Source organism: Lampetra planeri, chromosome 22 (assembly GCF_965212315.1).
Source record: "Lampetra planeri chromosome 22, kcLamPlan1.2.h2, whole genome shotgun sequence".
Classification (NCBI taxonomy): domain Eukaryota; kingdom Metazoa; phylum Chordata; class Hyperoartia; order Petromyzontiformes; family Petromyzontidae; genus Lampetra; species Lampetra planeri.
The window spans coordinates 12,404,202-12,425,662 of NC_136128.1; the positions used below are offsets into that span (position 1 = coordinate 12,404,202).

A 21,461-nucleotide genomic window follows, 5' to 3' on the forward strand; every position below is an offset into this window, starting at 1 on the left:
ATCATCCCTCCCGGGTCGATAAAACAAGTACCACTGTGCAGGGGAGTCAACCGTGGTTTCCCGATGGATAGACTTGGCACCGGCCATACAAATGAGGAATTTCCACTGCCAGGTCAGAACCATAAACATAAGATGAGCACCGTCTCAATTTTCAAATGATTAAGAAATCACTTTGACTTGATTTACTTTGACGATGAAATACAATTCGGATTCACATCGTGTCTAATTGCGATTGCATTTAAATGCGATCGCACTTAGACGCTGCACGGATGCGGTAGTGCAGTGGACGAAGTAAAATGGCACGAACGCAAAAAGGCTCTCGGCCCCGAGGCATCGTGGGATTCCTGCCACGCGGAGTGTCAGCGAGTGGCTTCGGGAGGTCAACCCGCCTTGGCGGGCGCGCGGCCAGGGCCGTGTATTTGTGGCTGGGAGGTGGCTCGCAGCCGGGCACCAGTTTGACCCGCGGTGACCCCCGCTGTAAGAAGCGGTTTGACCTCGCGAAGCCTCTCGCTCGGCTCTACGGCCCCACGCCCCCCCCCCGTCCGCCAGATGTGCCCCGGCGCACCGCGTGCTACGTCTCTACTCTCGCCTCAGGGGCTCTTTGGCGAATATCGCAGTGTAGGAGGCGATGGTGCTGGGAGGTATGGTGTAGGAATTCCACATGTAGGAAATTATAATATAGGAGGAAGTTATTAATAGTACGGACCCTGCTTCACGCTACAGCTGTGAAGCCATGCAGCCAACGGGGTCTAAAGAGAGCGATATTCGCGTGCCAAGTTGAGGTGTAACTCTGCATTACCAACGAGGTGAGCACAATGTTTAAGCAACCTGACAACCGATATGTAGTACACCAGGGATATCATTATGCAGTATACAATTGATGCTCAAACCACCGGCACACCATTACATGGTACGTAATGCATATGAAATGCATTAGCATGCGTTACGTAGTACATTTGATAAATACATCGATCGATATATTTTCTCGTGTGTTCGCCCGGGAAGTTTTTGTAAACAACGTTAGACACGAACAGACAAGCCTGCTGGCACTCGCTGCTCCGAGTGTGAGTCGAGCGACGCTGTCGAGGTAAAGCTCCTCGCCGTTTCACTCGGACGGAGTTCGCCGCGAGCTCGTCGCGAGATCAAAGCCTCCTCCTCCCCGCTCCGCATCAAGGAACTGCGACGTCGCCGCGACTTCCAAACGGCCTCCGTCGAAGACGCCGGGCGATTATTCGGGAATGGCGCACGCGACGCACGCGACGCACGCGACGCACGCGACTCCGCCGTTTGATGCCAGTAAGGTCCAGGTGTATGGGCGTGCGTATTGTGCACGGCCACGATACGCAAGTACGGCGCGAAAGAAGTTCAACATGCATACACAAGTGAAGGTGCAGCGCTGCAATCACGAGCTCGCTCAAATGTCAGCTAATACGTAAATCATTCTTCATATATTGTTAACATCTAAAAATCCAGAGTCCTGATGTCACACTAACTCCGTAACGCTATGATTAATAATCACGAGCGGGTTAGGTCACTCCGCATGAAGGAGCCCCCCCCCCCCCGCTCATTAATAATCATGAGCGGAACATGTTTTTCTCTTGAATATTTCATGTTTACTGCAATACACCCGGGCTATAGGCTGTATGAACACGAGCCAATTCACGTAAAATAATTAACATAAAACAGCCAATTAACATCTCATTTTAATCTCGTCTGCATCTCTATTCTCATCTCCCTGCATGTCTGTATCACGCAGTGTGCGAACCACCGTGGTACCCCTACCTCCATCACCCCCCCCCACCACCCCCCCACCACCCTCCCTCCACCCCCCTACCTCCAGCCCCACCCCCCACCCCTACCTCCAGCACCCCCCCCCCACGACCCCCCCACCACCCCTACCTCCAGCACCCCCACCCCTACCCCCGCCCCCCCCGCCCTTACGCTACGGGGCTCCCGCGCGTTACCTGTCGGAGGTCGAGGGTGATGGTGACCCAGTGGTACTGCACGCCGTTCTGGATGCTGGGGCTCTGCCACCAGCTGTTGGTCCCGTCGATGGCATGCTGTATCGAGTGGCGCTCTGCGGAGACGGGGTCACGGCCGGACCACGGGGGGAGGGGGGGGAGGGGCGGGAGGTGTCAGGATATGGCACGGTCACCCACAGTGTACTTGAGAGTTTCTGGGATTCATTCTGATAGTGGTCGAACACGGCAACATTGCCCCTTACTGGGAGACTATACCCGTATGGGAACAACAGTACCTTTGTGAAAGCCTGGTGAAATTACAATGGCTGGAATTCCACATGTAGTAGTTCATAAGTGTCACGATTTATGCAGGCGATTTGATTCCTAACATTGTTTTTATCTTCCCCTTGCTTCCAAGCTACAGATGCCACTGCTAACCTGCAAAGTGTCTTGAGATGCATTCCATACATCCATTAAACAATGACCAAAACATCCGTGGCACTGCAATTCCAGTGGTGCAACCGGCGCAACCGGACAAAGGGCGCACAACCGCCAACACCCACGCGCGCGCGCTCGCTCGCGCATTTGTGCGTCCGCGCGTCCTACCGGCTGGGTTGGCGCTGCGCTGGTCGCACAGGCGGCACTGCGGGTTCCTGAAGGGCCTCCCTGGCACGTGCTCCACCAGCTTGCAGTAGGTCTCGGGCTCTCTCACGCCGCACGTGGCGTTGGCTGTGATCTCCGAGTTGCTGGCCAGGTTGAAGATCGCCGGGAAGAGCCCTGCGCACGTCACGCACGGCAACAGGGAGTGCCCATACAGTGTCTTTGCTGGCCGTAGTGATGGCTGCTACACGTAGACATTTGACTTAAGTTGGTGCTGTTCGTTGCTGTCCGTTTTCTTGTTTTGTTCGTATGGGAATGTGCTCGGCAAATGTGCATGATACAGTAATACACATTCACACTGGCACTGCTGTCAAGTGATACAAATAAGAACACCGTCAACTCTCGACTATCCGGGCTCGTGGGGGAGGGTCCAGAAGACAAACACGTGGATCGTTCAAGACGTGTAAATTAGGCTGTGCCATCAACACGTACAACGCACCACCACCACCACCGTCTGTTTTATTGCTTCTGCCGACGTGCGTGCGGTCAAGTGGGCACCGAGTCACTGACCCCTCCGTGAGTGAGGAGCAGCTCATAATAGAACTGCATTGCGAAAATATTTTGTTAAATTTTTTTCGGAAGCGCGGTTAATCCCCAACCCGTACACCACCGCGCACTAGTTGACTTTATTATAATCGCAATGCTCGTTTGCCGATTAAGGGAATTGGTTGGCAAATCTCACAGGAGTTGAGGTGAGGGGGGCACGAGCCGGGGATTGAAACCGGAGCTGCGGCTTGACCTCTCAGACCGCGGAAAAACGCCGACGGGGGGGGGGGGAGAAGGAGGAGGGGGGGGGGGCCGCTTTCACTGAAGGCCGCGCCAGCAGCTGTCGGCGCTATTCTGGGACCGCTCGCAAACGCGCCGCACCGGCGCCTCTTGGGGTCGCGCCGCGTGGATCGCGCACGGCACGACCGGCACGACCGGTGCGGCCGGCGCTTTCTCTGAATCAGCGGCACGTGCCCCGGCTCTCGCTGCTGAGTTGTCCGTCCCCCCGGTTACAGGTCTCCGCAGGGCGCCAGGAAAGGTCGCAGACGTTTGTACGACCGTCGCAGTGCGCTTCTCGAATGCAACGAATGAGCGGTTTAACAATTAATTTGATTTACGAAGAGCGTGAACCTATGCACATGTAACCTGGGATGCGCCCCATCTCATGGGAGGAAGCCGGAGATCCCGGAGGAAACCCACGCAGAACAAAGCAACTCCGCACAGAACGGCGCCCCAAGTCAGGATTCGAACCCAGGCCCTTCTTGATGTGGGGCACAAGCGTCACCACTGCACTGCCACCCTACAGTTCCAAATAACATAGCAGAATTATGTTAAGCAACATAGCGCTTGTGGTTGATTGCCAATGCAGTGGTAATGATTTACGGCCAACGGTGGAAATCCAACTTCCTTCCTGAGACGAGCGGCTGATTGGAGCCACCTAAAAAACTCGGCTAAGCCATGGAGGGGGAACAGCAGACATCACCATGAGCCGCGCGGACTCACGCCGCTGGGGCAACGCTTCCGTGCGCCCGCGCCAAGGGACCGCCTCACGGGACAAAGGAGGTGAACGGAGTGACTGAGGCCACGCGTTTTTGGAACTCTCACGCCAAAGTGCGGCATAAATGTCAGCGACCAGACGCTCTCGTCTCAACGGTTTCCTGTTTACTGCGGGTTTACTGCCCCGCACTCAGACTAAGGGATCTTGGACACGGGCAGATTAAGCGAGAAATGCTTTGTTGGGTGGGCTGCCTTTCCGTTGCCTGCTGGCAGAGAAAAAAAGACCACAAGTTTGGGAAGAAATCACTGCGGAGAGTTTCGCGGTCGTGCTGCTCTGCAGCAATCTTATGGTGCGTCCGCGTCATACCGCACGTTGTTCGTAACGATGTCCGACGTTCCACTTCACGTGCTGGGGGCTCCTTCAGGAACTGAATTGAAGAAGCCCCCACACAAGAATGTCTTTATGATGTGCTTGACCAGAAATTGTGATTATGTTTTCTAACGGATTAGGAGCATTTTTGGAACACGGCTGCTGAGCACAGGCCTGAAATGTCAAGCATCCAGCAACAAACAGCACTATAATCAGTAAGGTTATTATTATACGAGCTTGCGAATAGAGACGATGATGACGATGGGAGGAGGAAATTCCACAGTAGAGCAGTGCAGACAGAGCAGTGTTGTTATGACCTGCAGTGTGGTGGGTGAGTGAGTGTGTGAGTGTGTGGGTGTGTGGGTGAGTGTGCGAGTATTATTGTGACCTGCAGTGTGGTGGGTGGGTGGGTGTGTGGGTGAGTGTGTGGGTGAGTGTGTGGGTGAGTGTGTGGGTGGGTGTGTGGGTGAGTGTGTGGGTGAGTGAGTGGGTGGGTGAGTGTGCGAGCATTGTTGTGACCTGCAGTGTGTTGGGTGAGTAGGTGGGTGAGTAGGTGGGTGAGTGTGTGGGTGAGTATGTGGGTGAGTGTATAGGTGAGTAAGTGGGTGAGTGTGTGAGTATTGTTGAGACCTGCAGTGTGTTGGATGAGTAGGTGGGTGAGTAGGTGGGTGAGTGTCCTACTGTGTAGTGGTTGAGCACATCATGGATGAGAGATGAAACATACATTTTGGGAGATGGAGCCCTTGTTAAAGGTTTAAAATGTATTAAGCAGCCAGGGACATATGGCCTTGATACGTATCTACCAAGAAAAAAACGATGTGTATTGGATAAAATCTTCAATTCATTAAATCAACAAACGTGAAAAACATAAATTTTGTATGTTTTTCAGCTGAATGTGGGAACAATTGAACGGGCATTACGAATTATTTGCTCACTGTTCCATGGGGCTAGCGGCGAGCCTTGGCGAGGTAGCCGCTCCGCCAACTCGCAAGTAACCTGCCCCGTGGTATTTATAGCAATTCCTGTGAGCTTTTAACGAAGTGCGAATGGGCTAACGAGTGAGCGAGGCACGGAGTGGTGCAGAACGCTGCCTAGGGGCATGCCCGGCTCGCGAGGGGCCGGCCGCTCGCCACGGAAGCCGACCTTTGGCGTCACGAACGGCACGTCCGCACCGCTGGACCCAAGCTCTTGCTATCTCGCTCAGAATCTCTCTCTCTCTCGACTCTGTAGGACCTCAAATGGTGACTGTCCCGTATCTGCCATCCCCCCGTAGCCCAGCTGGAGGCCGTCGCTCGTGGGCTCACCCACACTCTAGCACGCCCTCCTCCAAACTCGGGATCCTCTAAAATGCCGATGTGGAGACGACATCATCTCGATAGGCAACCCTTCAACCCTCCAGTGGCCCCTAATCCAAATCCAGGGTCAAAGTCAATAGCGCACTCACCATTTACACAATCCTCCATTAACTCGCTCTCTCATCTCACTCGACTCCCCTCCACATCACTTTCATTTATCTCCCGTCTCATCTCACTCTCCTCCCCTCCACATCACTTTCATTTATCTCCCCTCTCATCTCACTCTCCTCCCCTCCACATCACTTTCATTGATCTCCCCTCTCATATCGCTCGACTCCCCTCCAGGCACTCTCTGTTCCAGACAGCGAGGGCTTTCTGTCAAAGTCTCCACCAAACCTTCGCTCAGTGGGAGGTCTCGCATCCTGCTCTGCTGCCCTCGCTGTCTGGAAGTCGCTTCCCCCCCCCCTGCCCTCCGTGCTGTCGACTCCCTGCCTCTGTTCCTCGTGCAGGCTCAAGACCACCATCTCTCGTCTCCTCTGTCCCCTGGCTGACTGCCCCCCTCTCTCTGTGTAAACATCGCCACTGTTTCCATGCAGCATCTCGAGATGGGATCGCATTTACAATACACCCTGCGTTATTTTAACACGTAGGCTTTATTTAGTTGAAACTCAACGTTTACAAAGGAGGCAGTAATAACGGTAAAACGCGAGGGAAAATGTGCCTAAAGTATTTTATATACACAGAATCCATGCTATTGTACAATAAAGATTGATATTCAAGTTTATTTATATACATCACTGAAACTATGTAACAGCATGTACCCAAAAACATGGAGACACACTCATAGATAATCTCGATATGAGATATAATTCTAAATGCCAGCTCTAAAGCCATATTTCGTGGAGACCAGTAGAGCATTACATTGATTTTATCAGCCCAAAAAAAAGCCGCAGATGAAATACGTTTGCTGTATCCTTTTATCTCGGCTCGGAATATTTTTGGCCCAACGCTCCCCATCGCAGAGGCCGCGCGTGCACAAGACTCGGACTCGCTGCTGGGAGGCACGACCAAGGCCCTACGGGGGGGGGGGGGGGACTTCACGGGGACCTCCGTAAGGGAAACGCGCATGTGGGTCCGGCGCAGTGGAGGCAGGGGTTGGCGGATCACGTAGTGATCTAGGCACAAGTGGCATTGAGTGGGCATCACGCTGAGAAACGTCACATGCGGTGAACCAGACGGCTCATCAGTAAGGTGTGATGAACAAGGTGCAGTCCAGACGGCTCACTCATCTGTAAAGTGTGATGTGCAAGGTGCAATCCAAGGGCCACTGTAGTGCACTTCGCGTGTTTTTGTCTGTGGGTTATGTCGCTTACTAACCCAGGTTAAGGATGTTAATGACTTGGTTCTGTCCGTCTATATCTGTCCGTAAGCTGGGGGCTCGGTAACTCGAGCAAATATGACCCAATGTAAATAAAACTTCAGTCTAAAGATGTGTTTGCTATTCGGGACTTATACTAGAAGAAACCCAGACACGTTGATCAAAGGGTCGAGCAAGGAGTTGGCGACAAAAAACATTGATACACAGATCCACATTTTTCCTTTTAGCCTTTTCGGCGTATTTAAGGGTGACCTCATCTCGCCATCGCGCGGCTTTAACCATGTAACATCATCGTCGCTGATGAAATGCCATACGCTGGAAAGTGTTATCGAACCCGTGCGTGAGCATGATTTTTCTTCCTCGCTTCTTTAGGCGCACGTGACGTTCTTGCCACAGAGCACAATCGGACGGCACCGCGATCATTTTCACCCCCGCATGACGGATGGGTCCAGACAACGCAACGCCGCTCAGAGTCTGGGCGCCTGCATCCTGTCCGGGGCTTCAGGCTCGTGTATTTATAGCCGGTGTGGACGTTCCACCGGTGCCAGAAATGGAGGCGACAGGGGGGGGGGGGCTTCTCTTTCCCCAATGCCCTGCGAATGATAAACCTTCGCGTGAAACCACGCGGCCAAGCACAACTGCGGACTCACGCGGATGGCAACGCTTCTCCCGGTGCCCCTGCCAATTAACCTTCTCACCAGCGCGCGAGTTCAGTGGGTGGTCTGAGGCTTGCCCACGTTGCACGAGTTTCAAAGCTCGCTCCGAGTTGATTTATGAGCTGCCACCAATTCTGGTTCAGTTTCATTCGAGGGCAGCGTGAGCCGACGCCGCGCGAGGACCGTTTAACAGCGAGGCGGCGTGCTCCGTTTTCTGCGTACAACCGTGCGACTCGGACATACGACACCGGGAGCTGGGGGGGCGTGCACCCTCACTCCGGGAGGAGCTCTCAGGTGTCCGACACGGAGAGTCCGCGCAGTCAACGGTGCCAGACCATCACCCCCAACCGGCTCGCGTTGGCATCTCAAGACAACTCCTAAATGGATGTCAGCCTCTCCCCAATAAATCAGAGACGAGGGCAGCTGGTGCTGGTGGAGCCGTTTAACGAGGCTGAGCAATTTTGCCGCTCGTTGCGGAGGTTTGCGGTTCGAGACCAGCGACCGTCCTGGTAAATACTGCGGCAGGTATATTAACCATGGATACTGCGCGCCATCTCCTCACAGCAGATGTTCAAGAAAGAGACATTGTTCTAAAAAAAATGTGGCCATGTGTGCCGGCATCACGGTCCAATGATTTCCAAATTTGGAAATGAGTTAACATAGCAATTAAGATTACTACTATCTTACTAGTGCTACGACAATGATCCATTTTTATGATCATTAGGATCTGAGTTGGAGCCGATTTAGGATTTGGTTCGCCCCAAGTTTCGTCGTGAATCTGGGGCCTCTTGAGCCGCTCGGAGCCCCTCGAGCCGCTTGGGGCCTCTTGATACGCTTGGGACCCTGAGCTCAGCGGGCTCATGGCCAGCGCTGCGAAACGGCCACGAGCAGCGCGGAGCACGCAAAGTCGTCTCAACTCAGCTGCGCTGCAATCGGCAGACACCGTACAACTCGCGCGGCGGTTGTGCATCCTACACCCTAACCACGGGCACGTCCGAGCATTGCGACGTTCGGCAGTGGAGCTCCTTGGAAGCGTCCTCACGTTCACGCCTCGCGCACTGTGGAGCGCGACCTCGGAGTGACGCTTCGTGTGGCTCTCGCAGAGCACGCCGCGTGCGGGCGCGCCCGCCGGGGCGTTCCTGCGGCCCGCCGCGTGTTTGTCCAGGTGCCAGAGCATCCTGCCCGCGTGCTGCATCCTGCGCCCGCGTGCTGCGGCGCGCGCGTGCGTGTGGTCGCGCACGCGCGAGAGCGCAGCAGCAGCGGCGAGCGCACAGCTCACGTCGACGCTTCTTGAGATGTAAACGGCAAAACGAAAGAAAAATGCGCAGCCCTGCAATTGCTCGCTCACGACACTGCTGCCGGAAAGGCCTCCGCTGGAGGGAGCTCTAGAGAGCCACTCTAGAGGGTGTTCGGCCGACACGTCTATTCTGGTCAGATGCCTTAGAAGAGGTGGCAGTACCCACCGAGCGTGACCTGCCGATCGACTGATTGTGGTGTACCCATGTGCACTGCTGGGTGGACAGAGGCAGCGGGGATTTCAGAAACCTGCCCCGTTGTGTCAGCTGCCGACAGATCGCCAGTCGGATACGCTGACCGTGACGCCATGGTGGCAGCCTCCCCTCTTGGGGACGAACCGTTGGGGAAAATAGCACGACCCATGGGATGTACATGGTGCAATGGCACCGTTTCGTTCGATAAATCGATGTTATCACTCGTGCTAAATGCATAATATTGTACGTGTAAGAATCCGATATTAATGATACATACATGATAATTTTCACCATCCGGGACGATTGCTCCCATTGATGGATGAAGGCTTCAGCAAGCTGTCACCATCTCTCATGGGATGTAAGAATCCACCCGGCTCATGCACACGAGCCGAGTACATCGCTCCGTCTCCGTGGTGGACGTGCCCTGCCTTGGTTGCCATTCCGCCATGAATCTTGGCCACTGGCCAATGTCGTCCCATCTCGGGTCATGTTCTACCCAAGGCCACTTTAAGCTCCTTAACTTTAACTGCCAGAGTGATGTCTTTAACCTGTGTACGTTTCCTATTGCTGCCTGAATTACCAACTGTTTTTCTTCCGCGGTGAACACTGGAAAAAAACAGCGCGAGCATAAAACCTGACGATCAGCGCTAATGTCTAATCCACATGCCCCAGCTGTTAGTCTACAGTTGGGATACCCAGGGCTACTGGTGCAGAACAAATGAATGCACTTGAGTCCATAGGAAGTGCGTGGCTCAATGGGACCCATACAGGATGAATGGGGCCCCAGTGTGGGATGATTTTGTCTCTTAGAAAAGTAGCTGCAGACCAACAATGGCCCACTGTGACGGACCCTAATTAGCGACACATTGCAACAGCACGAGCCTTGATGTTCTACAACTGCACGCAGCTTATTTAGCCAGGCGCTCCTTGCCGAGCTTGATGAACGTGGCGAAGGCTGCGGCAGGCGTGGGCACGTTTGTTTTTCATTACGAGAACATTCAATAGTGGCTGCGCGTTTAGGTCAATTGAATTAATCCATCCACGGGGCAAGAGAATGGAGGTCTCTGTTTAAGGTCTTTGCAAAGGGATGTACGCACCATCGTACAACAGCAGCTGCCTGTCTTAGGGGACCCTTTCTTCCGATGATGATAATTATTATTTTCTTCTGTAATGTTCACTCGGGGACGTTGCTGCGGTGTGATGGTTATCTCACAAGTCGTGCGATCCGGGGGTCATGGTTCGCAGGTTAGATTTGATTCCCATGCCTGGCAGGTGAAACAATGGGGGAAGTTTATTTTAAACCTCACATCCTCTCTCCACCCAGCAGTAGAAGTGAGTACAGGTTGTACGTAGTGGGGTGAAGTGTCGGTACTAGCACCGCTTTGAAAATGTCTAGCCAGAGTGGAAGAGTAGGCCAAATATCCTGTAGAGGCGCTCTCTTGAGCGCCTTCTTACAATTATGTTGTAAGAAGGATTTTATATACCACACCAGACTGTCGTATTCGTAGCGATAAGTGTCAGATAAAAAAAAAATCACATTTCGGATTTTAAGAATCACTTTGGATGTTTCTGATTTTCGCATCATTCAATTTACGTATGGATATTTGTGACATCGCTTCCAATTTACAGATACATTTGGAGAATTGTTTTTGAATTATCTGAATTTCTAATCTCGGCCTATTTTTCATTCAGTTTTTTTTATGAATAAAAAAATCTGGAGCACATCCATAACACATGAAACAAAGACACACACACACGTGCGATGATGTTCAGGAGTAGGTGCTGTCAAGTCTGAGCAGGTTGTTTGATCTGTTACAGGAGTGGCGCTGTACATCGGGAAAGTGGATCACATATCAACTGCACTCTCTAAATTCAAGGCCGAGCAAGGGGATAGTGTGGGAGGTGTGACATGTAAACGTGTGCCTGCCTAATTAACGACTGCAGACTGGCCCGGCTGCTTCAAGACAGACTGTGCGAGTCGTGTTCTCCCTCTGTCTCAACTGGAGCATTACGTGCTGCTCGGCTAAGAAACAAAACAAGGAGATCGCCAAGTCGCTGTGGGGTCGGAGCGCTGAGCTTGGCACCGCTGAGGGCCTGGGTTCGAATCCAGACAGCCGCCGGCGATCACACCGACTTGTCACGTGGAGCGAGTTGGTCTCAAGCCCGGTCGCTGCGTTAAAAACACGAAAATCACGCCGCTTTCCTTCAAGTTCTGCGCTTTATTTAAATATCAGTTTGGCTGTCGCGTGACGAAGTGCCGGCGGGAAAGTGCTGCCCTTCAGCGCGTGGACCAGAGGCTACTTGAAGGGATCTCACAGGTTGTTCTGCGATACCCGATTCCGCGGGCTCTTTTCTAGCGTGAGACGATGCACTGCTCCGGGAGAGATCTGAGTAGATTCGGCGTCTCGCGAAGTGACGCCGATAACACGAGCGGTATAAAAGTCGTGGAAATTACACGCAAAAAACCGTAAAGGGAAAACAACCCCATCTCAGAGGCAACATTTAGGGACCCTTCCCGCACCGGGGTGGTATGTATTGCAGAGCCAGGGAAGTCGCAAGCTTAAAGAAATAACCCGAGGAAGCGGAGGCTGTTTCCACATTTGATTGATTCCAAGAGCTATGCAGCAGGTCCAGCAGCAGCGGAATTCCCAGAAGCACAGAGACGCCGACCCCCTCCGCTCCTGCCCCTCCCCAACCACACGGCTCCCCCCCTCTCCCTCCCTACCCCCACCCCTCAACTCCCACCACCCTCACAACCTTCACCCCCACACCCCAACCCGCACGTGAGAGTGAAATTACAAATTGAGCTCACGAGGGACCAGAGCGCTCCGCTTTAAAATAAAGAAATTGCAATCGCCACATTTGGCGTCAATGAACGCGTGACCGACGGTCCACTCCCGTGACCGACGGCAACGACCCAGCCCACAAAACAGACATCGATACGTGTCTGCGTCACCCTCTATGCGCGTCGAGCAATTACAGAGCCACAATTATAATCAGGCGGACCCGCGTGCCGTGTTTACCTTGGTTGACAGCGACCTGAAATGCATCGCGCACGCGCAGTTTACTCAGAGACCGAGGATGAAGAAGACGCGTCCGCACTCAAAATGTCCGAGCGATGTAGCTCCCACAGAAACACTCGCTCCCGTGCTCACTCACTCGCTCGCTTGCTCGCTCACCCGCTAGCCTGCTCACCCACTCACTCGAGAATCTCATCAGTTGCTACTTCTCTCTTCCGCTCACTCGTTCACTCAGTCACCGCCGATCAGTCACTCACCCTCTCATTCATGCACTTGTTCATTCACGATCTCACTCACTCGTTCGCTGACTTTCACTCACACCCTCACTCAATCGTTACTACCTATGCTCACTCATTTACCCGTTCACCCACTCACCAATTTGTTTGTTCGATCACTTGCTAACCCACTTACTCGCTCGTTCACCCACTTACTCATTAGTTCACTTGGTCATCCGTTCACACACTCACCCACTCGTACACTCACTCGGCCATCTGCTAACCCACTCTCCAACTCGCTGGCTCACTTTGGCTCAGAGGGGAGCACCCTTTCCACCGTGAGCTCCACTCCGCTGTCATTTAAACCGCGGGGGTCACAGGGTTGGGTTCTCAACATATATATAGAGTAAGAGCAACGCTCTCTTCCGAAGGGCGCATTAACGAATCGGCGAGGGGCTGAGGCGCTGCTGATGGAGCAGCGTGGAGCGAATCTGTGTTGACCTCCAACACAGAAGTGCTTTGGCTGTGCAGCCTCGCAGCGATTTTAAGATGACCCCCGGTGGGAGGGGAGAGGTTAATGATTACGAGCAATTCATGCGGCTCTGCTGCGATGCTGCTAACGTTGCCCTCCTAGTCCAACTTGGCGAGGAGCAACGTGGAATCTCAGCGGGGTCCTCCCCTCGCACGCTCAGCGCGCCGCTCTGGGGATTTACTACCCCCTCTGACTTGGTGGGGATACACGGACAATCGCATTCTCGGCATTTCCAATAACATGGGATTGCACAAGCAGTGGGATATTATCTGAGAGACTCGCCTCAGCCACATCCCCGCAGTTTCCCATGACTGCGGGACACAGCTGCTCTGTAATGAGCAGGCGATCCAAACCGTCGCCTTTGTTCCAAAAGTGAGAGGAAAATTCAAACAACAACATCAGTTCCGGACATGCTCACGTTAATGCTTTTGGCAATCGGTAAATTAAATGTAACGTATTCTTTGGTTATTTCCATTCAACTTGAGAGCTTGGTGTACGTGTTCGAGTTCACTGGTTAGGTGTTCATGGTCGGAGGTACATTGAGCTCTATGATGGAGCGTTTTGAAGAGAAAATTCTTCTGGGATGGATGGTGGTGGGAATCAGGTTTTAGGTAGGCGTCAGTATGGGTTACTTTCCTGTAGACAGAATGGCTCATTGAGCCATCTGGTCTCTTCTGACTACACAATCCGCAAAGACATAAGGTAGAATTGAAACACGGTAGGACCAATTCTTCTGCCGTGGCTGATCATGAATGTAATGCGGCTGGCTCGCACAAAATGTATTTCTCTAAGACGATGGTACTTTGCAAGCCTACTGGCTATCAACGATGATTCGTTCATGAAGCCATCCATATATACAGACACAGACACAATTTGAACTGAGAGGATGGTTATAAACTCAGCAATCATTGCAAAGATGTCATCAACCACTTTGGGGCATGACTTGACTTGTGCTTTATTGTCAATCAACCTCCACCGTCAGCAGTGTGGTGTGTGCAGCGGGGTGCAGGGATTTCCTGGCGGCCCTTTGCTGCATTGGCATTGCCGCTGCATTGACATTGCTGCTGCATTTCCACTGCTGCTGCATTGACATTGCTGCTGCATTGGCATTGCTGCGCATTGACATTGCTGCTGCATTGGCATTGCTGCTGCATTGGCATTGTTGCTGCATTGGCATTGCTGCTGCATTGGCATTGTTGCTGCATTGGCATTGCTGCTGCATTGGCATTGTTGCTGCATTGGCATTGTTGCTGTATTGACATTGCTCTGCATTGGCATTGTTGCTGCATTGACATTGCTGCTGCTGACATACTTGGGCTACGCCCATCTCTAAACCTTTATAAACAGTTTGCATTTAGAGGCAAACCCCATTTCCTGATGACGACCGCTTGTGTTGCAATCGAAACGTCGTGATTTTTTTATTAACTTTCTTTTTATTATGATTATATTTTCTATCTACGCGACTTTACCGAAAAAAGCAAAGAATATTAATTGCTGCAGTCACGAAATTTAAGTCGAAAAATGAAATGTGCAATTGCAGGAAAAGTGCGGATCAGACGAAGGGACATGATACTCAATGCGTAGGTGTTTCGTGGTTGTGCGACGTCGCTTTGCAACGCGCTTTTGTTTATCGGCGCGATGTGCGACGCTCCGCTCAACGCGCCGGGAGCTTCATGACCCGAAGAGGCTTCGGGCACGTGGAACGAAACGTCAGACATCGTGCAAGAACGCCGATGGGCTCTTGCAGGCGCAACCCTAAAACACAACGGAGAGAGAAATGACGTCGTCGGGACTCCAGCAGACGACTTCCTGCGGCTCCCTCCCAGAGCCCCACGGCTCGCTCATCGGCGATGCCCCCCGATTCCCCTCTCCCACAACGAGCGCCACCCACCGCTGCCGTCGTCCCCAACGGACGCGCGCCGCCTTGTTAATGAGCGGCGAGACAGAGGAGGAGTTGACCGTGAGAGCCGTGCGGAGCGCGGCCGCACCGCTCACTCCACCGCTCACTCCACCGCACGCCCGTCGACACGCCGCGCGCGGGGCCATCTCGCCCTCGCTGCGTCTCCCCGCGTGCTCCCCGCAGACGCCCATTCCGCCTGTCCTGGTCAATTACGTCGGCGCTGGCCGCCACCATAGCCAGGCCGCTTTGTCCGTCACCCCCCCCCCACTGCCACGCGAAGGTTTGGCACCGCTTCAAATCTTTCGGCAGCGGGGAGACGGCGCTCCGCGTGGACTCGGCGGACCGTACACGGCGCCGCGGATTTGCGGTGGCGATCTCCGTGGTGGCGCGCGTCTGACGGAGCCGCCCCGGGGCGCTCCACGCGCGTCGAGCGACAAACATCGGCGAAGGGCACCGCCAGTGGCAGCTGCCCCTACGCGGCGCAGAGCGACTCAGCAGCTGGCCCGTAGCTGGGCAGTGGGGGCCCACGGTCGCCGTGCGCAATCCCCGTGTGAGTAGCTCGAAGGCGCGGTACGCCGCTACCGTTCTCTAAAGATTCTACAGACACCGCGAGGACGACTCACGCTCCCCTGTGCTTCACTTCGCCTGCAGCACATGTGCTCGTGTTTCATGGGAAAACTTGATAGCCAACATAACAAACAAACAGCATTTAAGATAATGCACGCATTGTACGGCCTGCGATGGCTGCACAATGACCTTAATAATTCACTGTTTTCATCGACATACTCCCTCTACTCTGGACCTTGATTTGCTGCGAGTTAGGTTTTTTTATAGGACATCCGCCAATTCTAAAGACATGTTTCCCTCTTTAAAGTAAACAGTCAACCTTCGCTCGGTGGGAGTCGCACTTTCTCTTCTGCTGCCCCCACTATCTGAACCTCTCCATCCATCCGTGCTGTCGACTCCCTGTCCGAGTTCAAGTCCAGAGTCAAGACCTTCCTATTCCCCCCCCCCCTTCTGCCTAATTACTAAATGCCACTTTCTCTTACGACACACATACAAATTTCTCCTTTCCCCAGGATGCCCGTCTCCCATTGTCATGCACAGCATCTGTAGCTGCGGTGGCATTTAGACGCACGATGAATCCAAATTATATCGCGATAAACAATTCTGGGTTTCTACTCTGAATAAGAGCCATTTTCCAATTCTCGACTTTCTATCGAGTGACTTTTCCACAACATCGGCAATGTCTGTTCCCTCTCAGTGTTTTTTTGTTTGTTTAGAATTGAATGCAATTATCTGGTTGAGGAGTTCGAGTGCAATATCTGTCATCATTATTTCTCCACCACCAAGTCAGCGCAATGCGTTTCCCTCTCAGTATTTATTTTCCCTCTCCGTTAAAACATCCACGAAACATCTACGAATTTGTTTTGATTTGGGTTTAACTTGGATTGCTGTAAAATTGTGCGTGTGCCTCTCTCTCTCTCTCGTTTTGCTCAAGCTTTGCACTGCTGGATTGTCTCGCACTGTATTTGCCTGTACTATTGCACCTCATTGGTTGTCACTTGCTTCATAATTCGACGGCCCTCCTGGAGGAAGACACCTCGGGTCGCAATGAGAGTTCTCGCTCGAACTGCCGGCAGCGCTTGCGACGAACGAGTTGTGCCCCAGCACCGCTTCAAGCGCGGCGGCTGCCTCCACGCGCACAGTGCCCCACTTCGTACCGAGAAGACAATCTGCTGGCTGACACTTCACCAAAGACTTGCAAGGGGAACTCGCTGGCGAGGCGTCGACGTGACGTGCGCCACATGGCACCCACATCGCCGCTGCGGAGGAAGACGCCGAGACGCGCCAGCCCCACGCACATCCTCCCCGCATCCTCCCGGGGTGGAGAGGGGGGGCACGAGCGGCACCAGCAGCACCCCCCTCTCCCCCCCCCCCCACGTCTCCCTTTAAACTTGCAAATGTCAGAGCTGCTGTTTCCCATCAGCGCCAACCACTATCACCGCCCACCCCGCTCCGGCCGTCAAGAGCCCGCGTCGCGCTGCGTGTTCGGGGTCCGCGTGTCGAGCCACTCGCAGGCCTCTTGGCTGGCAGTGCAGCTGCTCTGACACGCGTGGCCTTGTGGGCAGCGTGCACACACGCAACGTGCACAGGCCAGACGAGGCCATGCAGCGTGTACACACGCAACGTAAACAGGCCAGACGAGGCCATACAGCGTGCACACACGCAACGTAAACAGGCCAGACGAGGCCATGCAGCGTGCACACACGCAACGTGCACAGGCCAGACGAGGCCATGCAGCGTGGCTGTAACCTGCACCTCACTTTGCTCAATCTGGTGCTGGATGAAGACCTCCGTAGGGGTTGTTTGGCCATACTTCACCACGCTGGTCAGTGCGGGTTGTGTTGGCCTGCTTGCGCGAATATAAATCGCTGGATAAAAATCCATCATCTTGGATTCGGAGGTAGCGCAGTAGTTAGCGCACCAAGCCGGCGAGCCCAGCTCAATTCCCAGTCGTGGGCTAGCGTCGGTGGCAATGACCAGCATGGAATGGCACCATATACAACAGACGATAACATGATTATTATTATTATATTTAATGGTGGGGAATGAATACGTTGTGCAATCCAACGTATTCTAACTTCGTGGGATAAATATGTACCACGAGTGGAACATGAGTCTCAGGGACATCAGTTAACGCCCTGACCCGAGCTGGCCGTGGTATTTCAAAGACAAACCCACGGGGCGTGTGACCTTGGGAGAGTGGGGCCCCCTCCTAGCCAACGTCTACAACGTCCTCCCGGACCAGCCCAACAAAATACACCGACCCCGAGATCGACGAGACTCAGATCATCGTGGCCGGGGCCACGCTAACCAGGCTACAGGGAACTCCGGTGAGGGTCGGAGGTAGCTTACCGGGCTACACATCCGGCCACCCGAGTTCAATTCCTGATCGTGGCGCGCATCGGTGCCGAGTGATACCTGAACCCACGGTATGCTCCCCCACCTGAAGCAACCTGTATAGACCAGCATGGTGAAGTATGGTCAAATAGTAACCTCCCGGCACCAACACGGTGTGGGGAATTCTTTATCCAGCAGTGGACAGTCAAAGGGCTGTAAATGATACGTTAATATTTTACAATAATGTATGGGAATACAAATTGTATTGTAATATAATTATCAAATGCTCGTGCATGAATTGTGCAGTTAAATTCCTTCTCAAAGTTTCCATTTTCCCCCCAAGTCACCCGATCTTTCTTAATTTTATTCAAAAAACTCTCCCGAGCTCAAAAATAAATAAATAAAAAGTATAGACGAATGGGAAGAGAATTTAGAATAACCTAAAACTCCATCAGACTCGCTTGGAAAAACAATCCGTCCATTCTTTTTTGACATAGGTCAAAGGTCGTATGCAGAATTATCATAATTGCCATAAGTTCCCGGTTACTGACTCGATTCAGTACGCCGATAATTACTCAGCAAGTGCTGTGGCTGACAAGCTGCCTCAGGCGGGGAAAATGAAGTTGATTTTATAGTTGGAACAAAAACTGGACAGTACGCAAAGGAGCACGGAGAGCTGCACAATTGAATTGCTATCGGGTACGTAATTGAAAGAGCGCACGGATTAGAGAGCATGCGCAGGATCAAGACATCGTTGTCAGGGGACTTTGGGCAGGACACGGCGCTGGAAGGGACGGTGGTCAAAGGTCTATAGAATAGTGACGGAGTGGCAGCCGAGGGATGGAACGCGTCCGTGAAATCATCTCGTGTGCAGGTGCTGAGATAGATAGTGAGCCTCACAGGACTACGAGGCACGGTGACAGCTTGGGACCGCCTCTACCCAGCAGTAGATTCATCATAGATGGTGATGACGATGACCGCATATGAAAATGTCCTGTTGCTATATGGATGCCCTGCTCGAGGCTCTGCCATGTGTTTTAGTGTCGGTCTCTTTAAAGGCACGGAGCAACCTTGATATCGACCCATGGTCAAGTGCAAGAGGTCACACGAGATAACAGAGCGTGGCTTTCGTGGCCTACTCTGTGGCCGATGACACCTCATTAGCAATGATGAACGCTTGCATTCCTCTTCTCCTTTGATCAATCGAGAGGCAGCCCTCGGCTCTTTTCCGGCCGGAATCCTTTGCCCGAGACATGAAACGCCGCTAAAGTTTCGTTTTCCTTGCGTTTTAAATGTCAGCATGTGGATTAGGTTATGAATGCACCGCCACAAAACACATCGACAATGAGAAGAACGTCAACAACAACAACAAACGGAGGTGCTCTCTGTTTACGAGAACCGTCTGGAATCGCTGTGCTTGGACGGCCAGCCGTAAAGGAAAAGTCAAGTATTCACTTGAAAGATGCCAAGCGCAGAGGCCATTATTCTCTGAGTGAACTCGACCTGAAGCCGCATGGACTTGGCAGAATGTACACGGAATATGCATCGTTGTAAAACCCAGAGCTACAGTGTTCCTACTGCCATCGCGGATCGTCTGGCTATGGGGCTTTGTTGTCCTATAAGCCTTTAGAAGCCTCGTTGGGATCATCCCAGACTTCTGGGGAGGAAGCGGGGGTGGGGTGGGGAAGCATCCCAACTTCAGAAGCTGCTTTTACAAAAATGCTTTGAATAAAAACAAACGTAACGCACACTGGCGATACCCGAGTCACCCGGACGAGTCTGGCTCAGCAATACGTGAACACGTAACCCTCTCGTGTTCACGCTGTTCTTGAATTGCAAGGCTATCACATAGGTGCTATGTTTCACAGGTGAGTCTAGTATGCCAGTAGAGATGCGATCTTGCTCTTTGTTCTAGTCAACTATATATCCATAATCAACGATTTTTGGGTTTAGATCGCGTTATTTATAAATGTGTCGTAACCCTCCACCACCCGACACGGCCAATCAGTAAAAAAAGTGTCACGTTGACAAAAGACAAATAGTTCACTGCTTTAGCCCACCGGTGTGTTGAAGCGTGAAACCACAACATTTACAATTTGAGTACGACGTTTCGCTGGTAATTGCATCCAGCATCATCGGGCAATTCGCCAGAATGGTAAATGTTGTGGTTTCACGCTTCAACACACCGGTGGGCTAAAGCAGTGAACTATTTGTCTTTTGTCAACGTGACACTTTTTTTACTGATTGGCCGTGTCGGGTGGTGGAGGGTTACGACACATTTATAAATAACGCGATCTAAACCCAAAAATCGTTGATTATGAACAATATTGGTCGCGAAAGCCTACGTGTTAAACTCAACTATATATGTTTTGGCCGATTTGTTTTTAAATTTGGCAAATTTGAATCGTGATGATGGCACACACGGCATACATTTTTCAGATGAACACAACGGAATCTTTAACATCAAGTGATTAAAACACCCGCAGTATTAACCGGGGTGTCCGTTGGGCTTGAACAGCTAACCATGTCAAACAAAGCGGCACATGTGCCACTACTGGACATCTGTAAAAAAGAGCTGCATAGCTCATCGGATTATTCCAGTATAAATACAAATCCTGATCGTGACAGCCATACACAGCCGGCTGATATCAGCTGCGGGGCTGTGCTGTTGTACCGTACTTATTCGCTCCAACATCTATGCTCCCCGCCTACACCAAGCTTCAATGACCAGCGTGAACACGTGTGGTCCAACGGCCCTCACGACCCGCGCGGGGCTCCAGCAGAGAGCTGTGCACGCCATTCCTGCAGTGAAGCTGGGGTCACCTACTAATAGCTTCAAATCAAGATCACCTACTAAATTAAATAATTTACAGCTCCCGACTTCCGCTTCAAGTGCAAACAAACAATGAGCACGAAAACAACTTGAACTGGATGTGAAATTAGCACAACACATTTCGTGACAGTTATGCATTACTTAACACATGCATATAAAAACAAAACGGACTGTCGATTCTAAGCTATTGTTTTTTATTTCCAGCTCAAACTTCTGTCTGGAGCTGCCAGCTGGAAGCCGGAGGAGGAGCCTGTGTTCGTTCCTGTGGCTGAATGTTCAGCCAAGATCGGAGGCCCCCATCGTTTTGCTCGTCTCAAGTTCAAAAATCTCTCTCCGCTCCCCACTACGATGCCAAATCACCCTGGGATCATCGCGTCTCAAACAAATGGAAAGTAAAAAAAAGCACAACGAGAACCAGACAGCGCTACACTGGGATGGAACAATTCCCTACACCACCTCCGCTCTGTAACACGAGGGGCACGATGACTTTCGCGGAGATGATCCAAGACGAATGGAACTTCCGTGGGAAATTGCGCTGTTGTTGTGCTGCCTGGAGGAGACCGGCCACACTCACCGCAGTGTTGCCCTCCCCGGCAGAGCCGCTACCTCGGCCCGGTCGTCTCACTGCGGCCTACGGGTTCCTGTGCACATGGCACGGGGCCCCTACTCTCATTACCTCCAAATGAAACCCTTTCACTCCACGAGGACAAGCTCACGTCGGAGAACCGTTGCAGTGAATGGTAGCGTCACTAGTGGCTGCAGGGG

The 21,461-nt window shown here is 52.5% G+C and overlaps 1 protein-coding gene across 2 annotated transcripts in view; it reads right to left on the reverse strand.

Moving 5' to 3' along the window:
- Positions 1–21,461, reverse strand: part of LAMA2 (laminin subunit alpha 2) — a 93,799-nt gene that overhangs the window by 60,312 nt on the left and 12,026 nt on the right. For both annotated transcript variants that reach the window (XM_078604515.1, XM_078604514.1), the window contains exons 2-3: positions 2,568–2,738; positions 1,965–2,077 (exon numbers count right to left, since the gene is read on the reverse strand). In XM_078604515.1, the coding sequence (XP_078460641.1) occupies positions 1,965–2,077; positions 2,568–2,738 (284 nt within the window). The remainder of the gene's footprint in view (positions 1–1,964; positions 2,078–2,567; positions 2,739–21,461) is intronic.